Source organism: Pseudonaja textilis, chromosome 2 (genome assembly GCF_049901715.1).
Source record: "Pseudonaja textilis isolate UNSWEBS1 chromosome 2, rPseTex1.2, whole genome shotgun sequence".
NCBI lineage: Eukaryota > Metazoa > Chordata > Lepidosauria > Squamata > Elapidae > Pseudonaja > Pseudonaja textilis.
In genome coordinates, this window is record NC_141991.1 from 82325072 (window position 1) to 82344852 (window position 19781).

The 19781-nt window shown below is 35.6% G+C and overlaps 1 protein-coding gene and 1 long non-coding RNA gene across 4 annotated transcripts in view; one reads left to right on the forward strand and one right to left on the reverse strand.

Moving 5' to 3' along the window:
- The window catches only part of NR3C1 (nuclear receptor subfamily 3 group C member 1), a 71467-nt gene extending 57313 nt beyond the window's left edge, over positions 1-14154 (reverse strand). The window contains exons 1-2 of the mRNA XM_026696418.2: positions 14019-14154; positions 10990-12123 (exon numbers count right to left, since the gene is read on the reverse strand). Of these exons, the coding sequence (XP_026552203.1) occupies positions 10990-12113 (1124 nt within the window). The 5' untranslated portion in view covers positions 12114-12123; positions 14019-14154. The remainder of the gene's footprint in view (positions 1-10989; positions 12124-14018) is intronic.
- Positions 14155-14550: 396 nt separating this feature from the next.
- On the forward strand, positions 14551-18765 carry LOC113433713 (uncharacterized). 3 transcript variants are annotated; one of them, XR_015741743.1, is made up of 4 exons: positions 14551-15003; positions 15086-15315; positions 16104-16136; positions 16928-18765. It is a non-coding gene; the product is annotated as an uncharacterized LOC113433713 (long non-coding RNA). The 3 variants fall into 3 exon arrangements; XR_015741742.1 differs by having other exon boundaries at positions 14551-14994; XR_015741741.1 differs by having other exon boundaries at positions 14551-15315.
- Positions 18766-19781: the final 1016 nt, after the last annotated feature.

A 19781-nucleotide genomic window follows, 5' to 3' on the forward strand; every position in this document is an offset into this window, starting at 1 on the left:
CACCATTGCAGTGTCCTGCAGTCACGTGATCACCATTTGCATGCATCACAGCTGGCTTCCAACAAGCAGAGTTAATGGAGAAACCGGCAATACAATTTCAAGTCATAGCCATGTGATGTCTCACTTAACTACTAGAGGTGATTTGCTTAACGACCACAGTCAAAATGAGGTTATAAGTCTACTCTGGTCACATGATGTCTTGTTTAATAACTGTGTCTCTTAGGTTGTGGCCTCTTAGGCCTCAATTGTGATCGCTAACGGAAGAGTAACTGTACTGCATGAAAGATTCCATTTTCCAATATTTGCAATATACAGTTAAAAATTCTTATTTTGGATTGTTCTTCTATCAAACCCTAATATTATTGTACCTTTTTAGGAATGGGTCATCAGTATTTGCAAGTATATAAATAACTTCTATGCATACAAAGAAAGCTTTTAATTTCTTTTTAGTTTCAACAGCAGAGGGAACTGTGAGTATACAGAGGAGGTAACTGAAATGCTCTCTTGAGCATACTCCACTGGAAATCTGGGTTTAGTCTGAATCCACTAAGCAACCCTTAGAATGCAAGTAGTTTTTGTTTCACGTCCTTCCATAATTGGGCATTTATTTATTTCCAGATTTCAATAAAACCACTGGTTCACTTAGCAACTACCCTGTGTTCATTTAACAATTGTGCCAGCCAGTTAATGACCGCTACAAAAAAAACACTGTAAAATTGGATTGGTCACATGACCCATGTCTTACAACTGTGACAGGTCAGGACTGTGATGGGTAAACTCCACTGTACTGTACTGTTAACATAGCTACAGATGAATTAGAACTGTTCATTTATGTTTAAGAAATGTTTCAGCCAAAAAGTTAGCTAATACAGAAATGAAATATAAATAAATACTTCACTATATTGCCCTAACTGGAAGTAATCATATTACTATATTTAGGGCATTTAATTCTCAGTTTTTTAATAAACTGTGAAGTAACTACAGACTCAGCAAGGAATCTTAACATTTTTAAAATAAGATTTTTCTATCTCAACCACAAGTCTAGAAATGTGATGTATTTTTATTTCACTTAATAACAAGATTAGTTAAAGCAGCTGGTATAAGACCTATTTGTTATTTAAAACATTTATGGCCTGCTCACTATTGAAAGACTTCGTGTTGTAAGTTGTGCCGGTTGTTAAGCAGGTTATCATTTGACTGCACCCAATTTGATCTTTTTTTTGCAGCAGTCGTTAAACAAATATAATGTCATTGAGTAAATCCATTGCCTGCAATGGCCATTTTTTGACAGTAACTTGTCAAATAAAGTCAGTTTCTGGCCAAAAAAGGTCATAAATCACAGTCACATGGCTGCAGGATGCTGCAAATGGCCATAATGTGGGCTGGTTGCTGAGTACCCAGAATGCAATCATGTGATCAATGGTTGGGTGAGTAGGAGGCCATTGGAACTTGGAATCCGGGTCATAAATAAACTTTTTTTGGATCTCTCCTAATTTCAAATTGTCACAAAGGAATAGGTTGAGGGGGCACACCAGGAGTACTCTCGGGAGTATTTTCACTCAGAAGTATTTTCCAACAACAAAATTCAACTGGATCAATATTCTTGCTATCCTGCTTCTTCAAAGTCCAACTTTAGCTTCCAGGGAGTGTCACAGAGAATATCACTGCCTACACTATCTAATCTAATCTATAAACACATCATAGCATTTCACTACTGTTTCCAAGACCTTCATGGTTGCTCTTTCAAGTGCTAGTCTGAGCACTGAGTACTCTGAGTACTAGGCACCACATTTTTAGATTGATTTGGAGAAACCTGAACAGATTCAAGGAATTTCAAAGAGGAATCAAGTGACTAGAAACTACATCCTGTGAACAGACGTTGAAGGAGTTGGGTCTCCTTGGCTCAGAAAAAAGATTACTGAAGGAGGAATGATAATATCCTTTTAATACATGAAGAGGAACCACTTAGGAGGGGTTTAAGTCATTTCCCCTCATAATCCAGGTGCACGTTTCAGAATAATGGATTCAAGTTATGAAACAATGAAGACCTAGTGGACTTCTCTTCAGTGGAACTGATCCAATGGAGGTTAGATGTCCATTAAGCTAGGATGTTTTAATTTGAATCCTTGCACTAACAGGACCTGCATTCAATAGCCTACTGACTTATTCCAATTCTATTGTAGGAGATGACAAAGGGTGAGCCTGAGGGATGGGTCAAATACTCTGTCAGTTTCAAATCCCTTCATGTCCACAAGAGATCTAAGTATAGCCCACCTTGATTTCTGTTGACTCTTAAAGGTAAAGGTTCCCTTCACACATACGTGCTAGTCATTTCTGGCTCTAGGGGGCATTGCTCATCTCCGTTACAAAGCTGAAGAGCCAACGCTGTCTCTTATTTATATGGTTGATTCTTATTTATTGCCAATTTGCTTTGACTGTTAATAATTCAGATTCTTATAGAGAGCTTAAGCTTGAAATATTTGAAATGTCTGGGTTCCTGATTTTCCTTGCTTGATATCTATTATTCCAAAATGCTACGAAGCAGATAAACCAATCTAGGCAAACAATTCAAAACTCAAGACAATGTAAGACATATACAACACTACTTTATAAATCCTCAGATTACTAATTTTGCTTAATATAAGAAAACAATTTTAATAATAAAATTAAGATGCCAGTTTAATTCATATATTTGAATGGAAAGCAATACTAAAGGACTGCTTTTTGCACATACCAGCCTGCTGCTTGTGTAAGGGCCGGCCAGCCACTTGCACAGCCCAGTACCAAATGGGCCACGGCTCAGTAGTAAGCTGCAGGCCAGGGGTTGGAGACCTCTTATCTAGACAACAGGATGAGGATACCAAACCCTCCATAAATCTAAAGTACAACACAACCTATAAAAAGTCTGGACAGCAGTGTAATACACTACTGGTAAAAAAAGAAAAGCAGGCAACAGGAATAAATATAAACAACCTGTAGACAATCTTTCAAAGCTGATGCCTTCCTACTGTTTATATTGTCCAGAAACAATAGTTTTCCATATTAACTAGATACTATGACAATTAGAACATATCTGGGAGACACAAGACAGGAGAAGCCTGTTGTATGAGTTAAGACTTGTCCTGAAATGCCCAAGCTTCCTTTAATTCCTATACGTCAAAGAACAACTTATCACATGCATACATTAAAAATCCATCACTGGCAGCAAACTGTTTAACAGGTACCTCAGGCTACTTACTATTGAGTCAGCAAGCTTTAATATTTCGCTCTGGATACCTAAAATGTGAAATAGTAATAAATGATAATACAGTGTCCAAAACATTTCACACATTTTAAAGAGCTTTACTTAGAAGTACATTCAAGTTTACTTAGAATTACAGCATCACAAGTATTTTAATAATCAAGATAACTAAAGATAAAGTTGTAAGTATTTTTAAAATTATCCACTCCACTCTATAAAACAAGATTTTTGATGATAGTACAGGGAAGGGGCATTTTTAACTTTGGTGCATGGCAAGTTGGTTACAATAAAGCAAAGAAACTGATTTTTTTGCAATTAAGGGCATCATCTCTTAATTTCTATATGGTTGTACAAAAATATACACCATCAAATAACTAATCAATTCTAAAAAAAAGTTTGAATAAAAGTATATTGTAAATTCATTCAGAGTTTATTTTCAGCAGGCTCAAACTTGAAATGTATTGTCTGCTGAAATTAAATACAGAATAAAAAATATTGAGATTTAAGGCTTTCATTTTGCTACTATTGTTTTACTGAAAATGAAGTTTAGAGGTTTTGTTTTTATTCCTATGATCCAGATGTATGGATATTGCATCAGTTGCCTGGAAGAAACATTACCTGATAAAATCTAATTGTGGAGAGAATGCTAATAAAATACCTTCAGAAACACTAAATTCCCAGTTGCTAGTTTTTCATAAATATGTTTAAGTAGGTATGAAAATATTAGAACATATGGAAAAATGATTATGATGGGAACACAATTGTAATGAAGACTATAGTAAAACCTATTTATTAATTATACTTACACCCTGCATAATTTTTATTAAGTCAATGTGGCATACTTGTTTCTTCAACATTGCATACCGCAGTCAAATAAGGTAAGCTGAGATAATGACTGCTTAAAATAACCAAGTGAATTACATGGTATAGTGTGGAGCAGAATCTGGCCTTTCAAGTTCTTGTTGCTAAAATTTACAATTTATTATCAATAGTATGTTACATTAATTATATAAATAACGGGTCAGAAAAATAAAAGAGTCACTGGGGTATCTATTTAAAATTTAGGTAGAATCCATTTTCTGACCTGATGCCATATATATTTATCCTGTTATCTTGTACATAATAGCTCTATCCATGTTTGCTATAGTAATATATTGCTCTCTAAGAACATTATTCTTGTACATAAAATACATAAAAATTCTTTTTCTCTACTTATTGACTCTATAATTGACTTTGGGGAAACAGCAAAATGTTTGTCATACAAAAGATTTCCTAACTAGATGTTCTCCAGATTTCCTGGGCTACTAGTGATTACCGTAGATAAAAATCTAATACATTTGGTGGCCATCAAAGTTAAAGAAAACTAGTTTTAGAGTTTAACTAACACAAGAATCTTATTGAATTCTTATTGAGATACAAGTCATTTTGCATTGAGCTGACTAGAATGGCCAAGAATGCTTCAAATTTTCCTTCATCTTCTGATACCATCATATGGTGAAGAGTGGATCTGTCTTATGATTCCAAATCCAAGAACATGTTATTATAGTCCATTAGAAATAAAATTCAGCAGATCTAAAACATGCCTTGATTCATGCAAATTACAGTTAAGATTAACAAATTATCATTTGTATATGAAGAAACAGAAAGTAGAATTCTCAATGAAACAGAAAGACATGAGAACTATAAGAGTCGGAGAGTCACTATAATTTATTCTTGTGACAAAATTAGCCAATTTGCAGAGATGTGTGTGCAAGGTCCATAATACAAATAAGAGTAAATGCATTATAAAATAAAAAGCTTTGGTATTAAGTGAGAAAATTTGACACAGGAAATTAACCCTAGTAAGAGATATTTGTCAATAATATAACAATGCCTGAAATAGTGAACAGGATATGAGAGCAGATTGCAAATTTAGATTTCAACTAGTCTAAATAATAATCCACACATATGCACATACCAATTAGCTGGCAAATTAACTTTTTACAAAAAAGCAGCAAGGAGGTTTTTTTAGGATTTGAGGCACTGCTTATATCCAGTTACATGTACCTGTACATGTTACATCAAATCTACCAGAAGATGCATTTTACAGCCCCGTCTACTAAGGACTGTAATCTGCTGCAGTCCAGGAAGAGAGTATTTTCTATGTGGCGCCTGACCTGTAGAACATCTCAAGAGCTTAGAATTGCCCTAGGCATCTATCTGTGGTGTTGAACCTGTCCAATGATTGTACTGAAAAAATTATACTCTTCTGCTGATCATATTTTTATGTTTTCAGTATGTTCATAATAATATTTAGCATGGTTTTGTGTGTGTGTATATAGTTTATTGGGTCCTTTTTAAGAACTATTGTATCCAGAGTCATCTATGGGAGATGGTAGCCATATAAATTGAATGAACAAATAAGTGAATGTATATTTACATGTAAGTACATTCATATTGCACGGCTGTAGCCTCTGAGATGCTACAGGATAAATCAGAGGTTAGAGCGTTCTGAAAGCTTCAACTGCATAAGGGGCAAGTTGGTGTCACATATTCCTTTCTGCCAATTGAGACTGGTACACAACAGTACAAAACCCAATGTTAAGAAGGAAGCACTGAAACACAAAGCAGGGAACACCTGGGGAAGGCTTATAGCTACAACAGATTCAAAGTTTTTCCTAATCTAACATTGCATTGCATCAGCTCAATAGCTGGTATAATCTCCCTTTCCCCCATAACACTCAGGAAGAAAGAAATGCTTATTGAAAGGAAAATGCTAGCAGAAGACTCCAAGCAAAGAAAATGTTACATCCCTCTATCACTTTAATACTGTTGGACTACCATGGAAGGACCTTTGAAAAATGAAGCATATCATGTTTAAAAGCAGGATTACACTAAAGTAATATAAATTATATATGATAAATTATTTATTATCTTGATCTACAGAGACTGCCTGGAGAAGTCTGCCAGTTTTCATGGCCATGTTTTTGAAAATGGTCTACCATTGCCTTCTTCCTAGGACTGAAGAAGAGGCTGGCTCAAAGTCACTCAGCTGGCTTTGTTACCAAGGCTAAAGTGTATAGTCTCCTTTCTAACTCTGGTGCCCTTATTCACTACACCAAACTGGCTCTCTTAAAAGAAAACTTCAGTGCATTTAAAAATTGTGCAGGCAAGTACAGCATGATTTAGCACAATCTACTGCATCAAACTTGAGACATAAAAAGGATCCTGAAGTTATAACTTTACTGTAATTCAAGTAAACATACAGGTGGAAGCATGTCATTTTTCTCAGTCAGTTCACTAACTGGGACTAATAAACAGAACAGTAATTGTAATTTTATCCAAAACATACTAGTTGCTGTATGTGATATGTGTATTTATTTGACAAAAAAGTCTTGTTTGTATCGTCTATTTTGTCTATCACTTTAATTTCTCATGGAAAATTACAATTTCAAACTCAATTCAATGAAATCCTCATCTAAAATAAACATATATTTCTACCAAATGAGTTTTTTCTTCATTGATTTCAAGTGGATTTTCTTATTTTTAAACAATCATATATGCTATAACTTACCACTAACATCATTTACCATTGTTTCCTCCTGTTCTTTCAATTTTTCCATGACTAGAGCCCCCTTTCTTTTTTTAAAGGTTATGCAATGCATTAGAAAAAATATAAGGTATAACATGAGAGTATTTATAGAGACAAAATGTTAAAAAGTTTCACCTTTTGCTTAGCTCACAGGCTACTGTAAAAACTATTCCAGTCTATGTCTTGCAGACTGCCTCCACATATACAGGTAGTCCTTGACATACAACAGTTTGTTTAGTGACCATTCAAAGTTACAATGCACCGGAAAAATTGACAATGACAGATTTTTCATACTTACAACCATTGCAGCATCTCCATGGTCACACATTCAAAATTCAGATGCTTTGCATGTGAGTCATATTTATAATGGTTATGGTATCCTGGGATCATGTGATCACAAATCCATTGGGAAGCCAGCTTCACTTAACTGTGTTACTAACTTAACAATTGCAGTGATCATGTAATAACTATGGCAAGAAAGGTCATAAAATGTCTAGACTAATGAAAAGAAGGAGTAGGGGTGACATGATAGCAGGGGTTGCCACAAAGAAGAGGGAGTCAAGCTATTCTCCGAAGCACCTGAGAGTAGGATAAGAAGCAATGGGTGGAAACTAATCAAGGAGAGAAGCAACCTAGAACTAAAAAGAAATTTCCTGAAAGAACAATTAACCAGTGGAACAACTTGCCTCCAAAAGTTGTGAATGCTCCAACACTGGAAGTTTTTAAGAAGAGATTGCATAACAATTTGTCTGAAATGGTATAGGGTTTCTAACCTAAGTAGGGGGTTAGACTAGAAGATCTCCAATATTCCTTCCAACTGTTATTCTATTCTATGACATACTTAATATTTCCAGCAAGAATAATTTAAAGTTTTTTGGCAACTTAAATACAAGAAGAGCTTAAACATTCATGGGCTACATGTATCTTTTACATAACAAGAGATAATTTCTGAAATACAAAAGAAACATACATTCCATTTTCTAAATGTGGCCTTTTTAGTTTTATCTCAGAATAAAGGACTGGAAGTCAAATATGTATCATTGTTTAGAAAAAAATATTAAATCATATCAATAGAAAAGTTTATTTAAGACAACCACATAAAAATAGCCTTAGTTTAGTACACTGTTTAACATACAGTAGTAATGTTTTACCATGATTGTTCCTTATATTTTGTTCGTGTTCCCAATAAATGTATAAGGAGAAACAAAGTTGTTCCAACTTGCTGGTATTGATTTCCATAACTTCACAAATCTGAACTAGTCTGAAATTTAAAAGTGTGTAGGAAGCACAGTCTATTCCAAAGCAATTGACACACTCAAGAATCACAATAATCTCTGCAATGATGCTCAGCTCCCATATGACTCATAATCTCAAATAGACAAACTCTAACATTTGATATTGAAATATAGAAATATTGAAATATTGTTGCTCTTTGATCTTTTCTTGTTACCCAACTAGCTAACATCTTCATTGCTAGAATGGAATGGAGTTTGCAAACTAAACCTTGCACCAAGGACTCCACAATTCAACCCCAAACCATGTATATTGTCTTCAGTTGATATGGAAATATTATTGTAGTGGAACATCAGATTTGTATTTTGTATTCTCTAGTAAAATTATTCTTGTTTTTCCAATTTTATTTTTGCTTTTCCATTTAATCATTTATTTATTTCTATTTTTCTTACATTATTAAACAACTGCAAGTTCTTGTTTACCCATTATACAACTGTAAGCTCTCCCTGAGGTAATAACTAAATAAAAAAGAACTCAATATTTTAATGCTAGGAATCAACAGTGATAATCTTGAGGCTCAGAGGAGTTCTTATCAATAGCAGCAAGACATTTACAACATAACACCTTGCTACTGAAGTATTTTTGTAGGTTTTTATTAAAATAATATTTAAAAATAAACTAGAGCAGGAAACTGGGCAAATACTAATGTACAGTACTCTATCTGAAAGTATCTTATTGCCTAGAACAAAAATATAAAATGTAAATTTTAAGAAGTGTATATAAAATCTGATCTAGAATTAAGTATTCCCATTTAGATAAAGTAATCAAAGTTCCTATTTTAGATGTTTCTACTCTTTTATAGAAACAGATGCACCCATAAAATAAAAACATCCCCCAAGTAAATATATTAATTACTTGAAATAATATATTGGAAGAAACAATTCTTGTCTTGTATTAAGAAATGAATTTGCTTAGTTTAAAAGCTGTGTTAACCACAAGTTTCTTTTACAATATTCAAAAATAGAAAAGTTTTATATCTTATCATACCTTACAATTCAAAATACCAAATTAATAAAAACGTGACCCACTTCCCAGAAATGGAAGAGTGGTAATCATGTTTTCTTAGACAAAACCACTATTATGCTGACTAGTTCAAATTGCTAATTCCAATTTACAAAAGCTCATTTCAACGTAAATATATTTAAATGTAATTGGGATTTTAAAAATTGAACTCCACTGTTTATTTCCACTATCTATTTATTAGCAAAGTAGATATCTTGATGGAACATGCTCATCTTCTAATCCTAAAGCTACACCACATGTTGAAGAATGCTATAAAACAAATTTAGAGAAGCACAGGAATGGACAGAGTACAAGGTGGAAGTTCATTTGCAAACAAGTGATTAATAATTCTAGTCATTATTATTTGAACCATATATAATATATATTCTGCTTCCATTTTAAAAAAATAAACTAAAATAAAGAATATATAATGTATAAGAAACATTTTAATTTATGTTTTATATTAAATATAAGATAAAATCGAGGTAAGAAAAATGGGATTTCAACTGAGCAACAAAAGGTATTTGGAATTCATACACATTTCTGAGACTTTAGACACACCAAATCATTTAAAAAAATATTTAGCATAAACCTCCTAAATACAGGTGTATAGCTTAACTACAAAACTATAACCTGTTTAAAGGGTATTCTTTTTGTATAAATTTTTACCAAAGAATGATTTAAGCATCTTATTTACAGAATTTCACGAGATTTGTTGTAAATTTACCACATAACACTCATTATAATAAAAATATGAAAAGTAAGAGTTATAAAAGGCAACTTGCAACAAGTATGTACTATAAAATTGTTTCTATTAAGAGATGTTTAAAATCGAATAAATATGAAGCAATATACATTGTACTACAAATCAACCTTCTCTATATAGCGATAGTGTCCAAACCATTTCTTCTTTTCCTCTACCACAGTAATTGTCATGAGTGAAAATAGAACATATAAAAAGTAGAAAACTGAAGCACGCTCTGTGTTATTTAATATCTGTGCTTATGTTCTTAACAAAGACCAAAAAAGCAAAAGAACAAAATAGTCCAATGAAAACTGGATTACTATATTCGATATACAATACTTTAATATTTTATTCTAATAACAAACTCACATGTAAATTCTATCTAGTAATATAAAAATCCAATGGAACTCAACTTTCAAAGGAACAGCGAGTTTATTAAAAATAATAAATGCCAACATTTGTTAGAAGCAAATAATTAAGTTCTGCAGAAATTAAAGATAAAACTTCTGTTAGAATATAGCTGCCCCTAAATCGCTTAAATATAGATTAAAACATTCAATGAAAAAAATAATTTTACAGGAAAAAATGGATGTAACAATATAGAATAAATTTGTTAGATGATAGCAACAAAATTTATACTTCTAAATCTGAATGTATATCCAATATTTCAGTGTCAAAAACCCTACTTCCCATAGCTTAATCTGCACATCATCCTAAATTTACTTATGTTGAGTATTAAAATTGAAACCCTACTACAAAAATCCTAAGCTTTATATTTTACTGGATAAAATGAGTAAAGAATAAATAAATAAAATAGATTTTTGTTCAATAATATCACGAGAACCAATACAGTATTGAAATAAAAACTGAAATTGAAATGAAAATTGAAACTAATTCATTGTCTTTGGTTAAAATGTAACTTGAATGGCAAAATAGCCATTTATTGTTATTTTTTCTCCTTTATTATCATAATTATAAAATGTAAAATTGCAATGACGTGCCCGCACTGCAGATAGCCTATTTTTCAAAGAATTAAATGTTTTAACTGAAAGGATAATAAACATGAACATATTATAACTACCTTTATATTACATAAAAGCATTCTATTAAGTTTAAATAGAAAAAAACGTATCTTACCTTGAATATCCATTGGAGAAGACAGATCTGTTTGAAAAATTCAAAGCCCCCACTGGTTTAAGGGCATCATCTCCGGATCCCTGGCATCTATTCCAATTTTCTGAACTAGCAGGATGAGATGGAATGGCATTGAAAACTGGTTTCTTATCCTGCTGTTGAGTGACAGACGCAGTGTTCAAATCATAGTGGTAAACTTGTCCTCCAGAAGTGCTAACACCATGAATAGAAATGGCAGATGTTTTATTTCCAATCATACTTGATCCAGAAAAATTAGCTTGGCAGTAAGTTGTGCCTATTTTCTCCTGCTTTATTACTCCAGGGGTACACAATTCAATAAAATCTTCTTTTTCAGTTTTCACTTGTGGCATCTGAATTGTAGAACTTGACAAAAGATCCTCACATTCATTAATATTAGGCTTTGTGTCTGGTAAAATGGGAGGCTTGCAATCCTCCATTTCATTTCCTTCCAAAAGAAAACTCTCATCCCCACCAAGAGGCGAAAGCAAGCTACTTTCATCCAGAACAGGATCCATTCTCCAAGGACTTCCATTTGTTTCTCTTCCAGGAGACACTGGTGGCAAATCAAAATCTTGCAAAATATCAAAGGTGTTTTGGTCTTCCGAAAAGAGCTTCAAGTTGCCACTGTTATTGTCAACCTGGCCTTGCGTTAAAGACCCTTGATTTAAAGTCATAGCTGGGAACTCTGGTTCCAGGGATACATCAGTAGATGCAACTCCCTTTGAGCTTTCTATCAGACTAGAGGATTTATTCAAGCTTGCTATGCTTTCTTCAAGGAGTCTAAAATCTGTTTCTCCAGAGGAGAGGCTGATTTGGCCTTGCTGAGGAAATCCAAGTTCATTTCCCATTACTTTTGTATCAGTTTCACCCATATACAGTCCCATTGAAAGTGACACTGCTTTGGAGAGATCCGGCTGCGGCACATTGCTTCCTAACCCCTTTGGCAAGTCACACAGAACAGGTTGCTTGGAGTCAGATTGAGATGAGGCAGACAGAGCAGATACAGGAGTCTTGACAGAAGCACCACCCCTAAAGGATGGATGAAAGTGAGCACTTTTCCCTCTTTCCTCCCCTCCAGTGGATTTTAACGATTCTTTGGGCTCCATTATTTCAATACTAATAAAAATAAATAAAAGAAACCATTATTAGCCTGAGATCAGAAATGTAAGGATTTACAAAGTACTGGCCCCAAGAAAAAAAGAATATTAAAAAGGTACGGCTTAATAGTTTTCAATGTCTCTTAAGTAATATTTCTAATACAAAACATCCCAATTGCTGGAAAGTTATCTTAATTTAACCAAATAATATTTGTCTAATACAATCAAATCACAAAAAACAGAATAGCTATTTAATAGAGTATTTAATTCATGTCAAATTAAAGACTGTTTATAAATATTAAAACAAAAAGTACCTTTAATTTGTATACTTTTCCTAAACTATTTTATTTTCAAGAATCTCAGTCAGGTCTATTCAAATATTGTTGCATTTGTATCTGTCACAACTTACAAATCTATTCATCATCCAGGTTTCTCTGTATGATCCATTGACTTAATTTTCATTAAAAAAAGAAATCTTACTATATTCTTAATTTAGAAATAGAAATTTAGAAATAAGATCTTATTCTTAAAAAACTAAACATATTTTTAGTATTTAGTATTTAGATACATTTATGTATCCTTAACTTCTTTGCACAGATTTTGCAAATTTATGAAGCCTAGGGTGTTTATGAATGGCAAGAAGGCAACTTACAATAAACAAAAAGGCAACATATACAAATGACACAGCCAATTCTGCAATATCCTCTTCAAAAGTTGCATGAAACTTTAAAAATTCTTTTTGGCCTTGACAAAAAGAATTGTGCAATTTTAAAAGATCCACACTATATCATAGCTCTAAAGGAAAAAGAAAAAAAGAAAAAAAGAGGGAAGGACAGAAAAAGAACCGGAGTTACCACATTTGACAAGTTTCTCCCCTTGTCATTATGTGACAGACAACGCCAAAGGGATAAATCTATCATATGATTCATTTGCTGGAAGTGAAAAAAGCAACTCCAAAGATATTTAATCTTTTTTGAGTTGAAATTCTCTTCTTGTAAAGATGAAAAAAAGAAAGAAAAAATGTGTCGGGACCTGTTGAGCATTTGCCTGGCACGCCCACTTCTGCAAAATAACATCAGCCCTTTGCTTAAAAAAAAAACACAAAAAAATTCTAACCAAGTCCAAGTTTTCAACTCCTTGTCTGTTTCCAACCATGGGGCCGCCAAATAAAAAAGGGGAAACCAAAAGGAAGGTGATAGCATACTTTTAAAAAAAGTGAACATTTATTTTTTTAAAAAACCCTTGCAAATAGCCTTAAAAAAAAAAAGTCGAGGGGAAGATAAAGTAGAGGGAGGGAACCATTACATAAGATTTATACTACTTTTGCAGTGCAGTCCCATATACGTCTTTCAGAAGAAAGTCCGTTTGAATTCAGAGTCCTTCACAAAGTAAATAGATACAGGATCGCAAATTTAAAATCGTTCCATTCCAAGAAGATACCCTATTTTGGACAGTCTCTTAAGCCGGATTAGAGTGAGCCAAAGATGGTTGTAGAACAGAATAGGAAATCATTCCCCCACCCACCCTCGCCTACACTATACACATAGGCGCATACATATATTTAAACACACACCAGACACCCTTCTCCTTCGTCCCCGTTTAATGAGGAGGACTTTAAAGTTAAAGCGACTCAATGGATCGAGGGGATTGAGGGGAAGGGGCTCCCACCCTTCTCCGGCCTCACCACCATTCGGCAGCAAGCCGCTCGGTCTTAATGGCGGGAGGGCGGGGGGAGAAGGCATTACTGACAGGGTGGAGGGTGACCTCTACAAAAAAAAAAAAAAGCACTCGGCCGCGCTTCAGCCGTGCATCTTCCCTTCGAGAGGGACAGAGCCTAAAAGTAGAAACCATTCCTCCCTCCGGCCCACACCTAGGAGAGAGCGCGGGGGGGGGGGGGGGAGAGACACCCCTTACCGTATCCAGTGGGGGCGCTGGGAGTCCTCCTAACCACCAACTTCCATGGCTCCAGCAGGCAGCGAAGCAAATAAACAACTTGGTGGGGACTGGAAGGAAGCAGAGTTACGGGGCGACGGGATTGGGTGTGGGGTGGGGGTGGAGGGTGAAAGCAGCCGCCTCTTTGCAGATGAGGAGGTAAGCAGTCGGCCCCCTCCCTTTCCTCCCCACACGCACTTGACAGGCGGACCCGCGCTCACACACACACACACACCGCCGAAGCCCCTCACCTGCTCCTCTCCCACCCACCCCCACTCGCGTGCAGCACACGCACACTTCTGCCCCCGCGGTTAATTAAAGTCACACTTTCTCTCTCTCTCTCTCTCTCTCTCCACGTCTCTCCCGCCTTCCCTCCGCCAGGGCGTCCCGCCCTCCCTTTCTTCTTCCCCTCCTCCTCCTCCTCCTCTTTTTCTTCCTCCTCCTCTTCCTCCTCCCCCCGCCAGCCACTCCGTCTGCGCTCAGCTCTACGGTTTGTGCCCCAGCCACAAAATGGAGGACGGCGACGGTGCAAGCAGCAGCCGCAGCAGCCGCGGCAGCCTCCGCCCTCCTCCTTCTCCTCCTCTTCCCCCCTCCCTCCCCTAGACCAAGGAAAGAGAGCAGAGACGCGGCAGAGCGGGGAGCCCGCGCAGGAAAGGCGGGCGCGCGCATTGCGGGGCAGCCGAGGGGGAACGGTGCAACCTGTTGACTGAGAACAGCAACTGCACCCCGGCAGGGCCTCCTCCTCCTCGTCCTCCCCCCCATCTTCTCCAAACGTGCCCCTTTCCGCTAACACTTTCTTTTTTCTTCTTCCCTACCTTACTTTCTTTTATTATTATTATTTTTTCGGTTTTGTTATCTTGCCCGCTGCAGCCTTACGGTTTTTTAAATTATTTTTTGGGTTTGGTTTTTATAAAGCAGCGTGTTGATTTAGAAGTCGAACCCGCTGCGTTTTTAAAAGGTAACTGCGGTGAGTGACAGGCAGCCTTCGCGTATTTCACTTACGAAGAAAATCCTGATCAACCCCGTGAACTGATTTTTTTTAAAATCAGGTCTGGGCTGTTCAAAGGAGGGGGTGAAAACGAGCGAACGAGGGGACGACGAAAAACAGGCAACAAACAAACCTTCAGAGAGGATTGAAGGGCCAGCGCTGACGCGTTAAGCCGAAGTGACAGGAAAGGATTTCGGTATTTCCTAGAAAATAACACTTTTTAGAACTGTAAATTCAGGGTGCCATCTTATATATGCGTTATTAGAAAAAAAACCAAATCTACTTAAACAGGTGAGATTTTGGAGGGGGGGGGGAAATGTATATAAATTGTATGCTATACAGACAATTGTTGGCTATTAAATGACTATTAGAGGAGCAGGCCTCTCCATTACATGTCTCATTTTAAAACAGTTTTCAATATTATATATCAACAAAAAAACAACAACCAAGTTCTGCATTAGCTAGTGGCTTATACAGCTCACTTGTAGGATATATGGGTCCAATGAAAACAGACTGGAGAAAGACATATATGAATTTCTGTGCATATAATTATCAATTTGATATCTACCTTATGCATATTTTTTCATGTGTCCGTATGCAGACACATTTCTAGAAATGTATGTATGTATATATGCATGTATGCATGTTTGATTCAATTAAATTTTATTTAATTCAATTTAAGGTACATAAGAGTTACGAAAACACAGACAGCACTGTTTTGAACCTAGAATGGCTTCCTCAGATGTCCCAAGTTTGAAAAGACAGTAGTGATCTGGAAGTTTAATTTAAGTTAGCATTAAATAGTTCTGTTCTGCGTGTAAAATAAAGCTTGGCTGCTTTGAATGAATCCATGCTTGAATTTTACCTTTGTAGTTTGGGATTGGATTTTTTTTTTTAAATAGAAAAAACAGTCTAACCAGTGCAATAGCAGGAATTGACAATACCATGCTGTTTGTAGGTTAGATTAGATAGGGTTAGATAGGATCAGTGCCAGAATGCAGGGAGAAAGATGTAGTTTCTAAGCACTAGGGGAAAGATTGAAAGATCCATGTTCATCACCCGCTTCTACTTTTGTACAGTTTGAAGACTACTTGCAATTGCCTGCTTACCTGGTAAGCAAACTTTACCTGATAAATAAGTTACTGCTGTTTTTTATTTTCATTTTCATTATTTTGCTTAATAAAAATTAGACCGTGAGTTATACTTCATGTTTTGCATTGTTTTCTTTTATAGCAGATAGCCTGCAGGTAAAAACAGGTAAACAGGAGTAAAATATAAGCATACCTTTTAAACTAAAAATCTCCATGGCACTTCACAAAAGTTTGCTCATTGTTACCTCTTGAATCCTTTGAAACAGAATATTCTAAACAATTTCTCAAGCATATTTAACAAATGGAATTTCCTTCTATTTTTTTTTTAGCATTCTTTCTTGCCATCCATGCAATAAAACAATAATTACATTCATCCAATCGTTAGGCAGATATGCTGGTTTTACATTAAGCAAGTCACTATTCACTTTCATTTCCTCTTCTCCCAACTTTATACACATCTCTGCGTCTTCAAAAATTGAAGCCATTCATCTGGGAGCTTGTATCTAGACTCTTCATACATAGTAGGTTAGTAATAGATGCCAGGGAAATTGTATGCCAAAGTCTCTATGGGGAGGAGAGGGGATGTAATGTCAAGCTAATTTGTTGGCTGAAAACTTGTCATGCTGCTGAAGAATCATTGGCATTGAAATTGCTTTAATTTGAGCATATGAAAAGTCATGGAGCAGGAAATGGGTCATTTAAAATAATCCATAATGCCCAGCTGGCCAGTTATCCTGGCAGAGCAGCAACACATCTTTCTTTAAGGAAGATCTCTAACCATTTGTTGTGATGTCATTCTCCCCTTTCGCAAGGAAAAAGAAAATGGAAGAATTGCCTGAAGATGATCTAGCTGAGCCTGTACATATGGATCCTGCTCTTTGCTGAATGAGATTTGATCAGATAAGGAAAGAAGCTTCCTTCCAGTCCCAACAGTTTCCTAGAGTGAACCAAATACCAAAAAAAAGAGGGAGGAAATTTCCAGTTGCAGAATAGAGATGGAATGAGTATTGTAAAGTAGGGAATATTCTGGTTTATAGGATAAACCATCCACCAGCTTATTCTGCAAGCTAAGAATGCAAGAAATGCAAGTTAAAATGATGAAAAGAATGTCTGAGTGTAAATTTGTGAGAAGCCTGTTCCAAATTGTGGTCAGTTTGGATTTCCTTTGAGGAGATGGCACCTTTGCTAAAAGACTTCTTTAATGGCCAAAAATATCCTAGTAACTTTCATGTAAATGAATTGTTGTAAGTCAAGGATTACCTGTATTAGCAGAGTGCCCTTAACTCGGACTATAAAAGTGCAGATCCTGAGGGAAAATGGAAAATGTCACCCTGATTTGGATGATAGAGGGTTTTAAAAAGATTATTTCTGTTTGAGAAGAAGAAAAATTTGTTAGTGTATTGGAATCCCATTCAAAATGAACCCCCTTCTTGGTAAAATGAATCAGTGGATGTAGTTCATGCAGCAAAATTAGGAATAAGTTTATGATAACAATTGGCAAGCTTCAGTAAAAATTGTATGTCCTTGATAGCCTGCGACTGAAAGGAGATAAACGAAGGTAAAATACAGGACATTTACAAATGCATGGCATTTCTCAGATTCAACTCTTGAATCATTGATGATTTTTGCTCGTTGTCACCTCTTGAAGAAAGCTCTCAGAACTATATATTATATTTTAGCGTTTTCATTTGCTTCTGTTTAAGGAAATATCGTAGCCCTTATAGTCCCATATGGATATATCAAAAAAGCCATATCTTTAGTGCAACATAACAGTTGTACTTACAAAGGTGTTGAAGTATGAACACCAGGCAAATGGGCAAATTGTTCTATTAAACTACTAAAAGTGCATAATTTCATAAAAAATATATTTCAAAAATCACATGAAAACTGAGAAAAGGTATGTTACACTGCCGCAAATCCAAATTTCTCATAATGATAGTCAAAGGCAATAATCAACTTCCCTTGATTCATTGAAAGGGCTATTCAGATATCAAATAGTCATGGAAAGGTATTGATGACATATGCTGACATATCCTTCAACATTTTAATTCGTAATAATTTTGTAAGCCAAGACTGCCTGACAGGTCACACGTTCTGATTGCAGCACCTGCCAGCTGTTCATGGAAAAAGGCAGAGCTTTTCAGGAGTAGGAGGAAGACATTTGAGTAATGAGAGAGTGACAGAGGCTGATGGGAGTATTAAAATAGGTGGAGTTCCTGATGAAGAAATAGTGAGTCATCATTTCACATCATTGCTCCTGTTCTTGGTGAAATTGAGGTTCAACTGATTGGATCTCATTTAGGAGGTGACAATATTGAAATACCATTCCAACACCTACACTACTACTGACCGATAAACAGAGCTTGATCTTATTACTATATTAATTACCATCCAATCACAAGATTTCTGATAACCTTTATATAAATGTTCATAGATGATCCTTATTGTAATGTCCATTGGACTAAGTAGAGGTCCTCTAAAACAATGGTCTCCAACCTTTCCGGCTTAGTGGACTGGCAGAGGAGGTGGTGGTGGTGGGGATTCATTTTCAATTCTGCTCAGAATCTCAGCAGAAGACAAATATGCAGTTTTGTGTACACATGTGCTGAATGACTGCACAACTTAAATAAAACTTGATGTCTTTGCTTAATTATATTCTATATTAACAGGCTACGTCATCTCATCACAAAATTAATTTAGTTGACCTTTTTTCTAAGATGTGTTGTTTTCTTTCTTGAGGCCTCCTCATTGTTTTTCATATAGTTCCTCTATTCATTCAACAGGGTTTTTTTTGCAACCATGGCTTGTCCAATCAACTAATTTTCTGAGAGACACATTTTTTGAAAGAATGTCATTAGAAAAGATGCTTTATTCAATTAAATAACCTGCACCCAATGGAGGATTCAGTTAGAATTTATTTTGTACAGCTTCTCTGTCCCTGATAGTCGTACATTATGCAGGAACATCTGAAGCAGAGTCTGCTATAGGTACACATGAGGTTTCAATTATTGCTTGATTAGCTTTGCAGTTTGGGTAGTAGCTTCAGTGAAAAAGTTTCCCATATACAAATAGTCCTCCTTTTAATATTTGTGTATAGGAAGTGATGACACCAATCTGGTTACAATCACACTGAAATTTCATGGCTTTTTCCCACATGAGTAATATGCAAAGTAGGCCTCTTCTAATTCATTCTTTTCAAAACTTCCCTTCCTTTTCACTTTTCTATTTCCACATTAATATTCTGTTCCTCCTCCGTGTTCATATACTTTTTCTCAATCTCATCTACCTCAGTTCCCCCTGTCTTCAAGTTCAATTTTTTTTTGCGTGCAGCAGCAACCACACAGACACTTTTTATTGAACAGGTGGGCTGACTAGCAACAGGAAGTACAAAGTAAATGTCAAACCATAATAGAAGTAAGTTAAACAGTAATAATAAATGAATAATAGCATAATTATAGTAGCTTTAAAGTAAATGAATGAAATCACAGACCAATCTGCAGATGTGCACGTGTATGTGTATTTCCATACATTTCAATGATGGTGGAAAGTCACCAGAGAAAAGGCTAAATGGGCTTTTTAGTAAGCAATCTTACAGGATAGAATTACCCAGAAAAAAGCCTTTTAGATAACTGCCAAAGGCACGAAAGGTGACAGAAAAGTACTCCT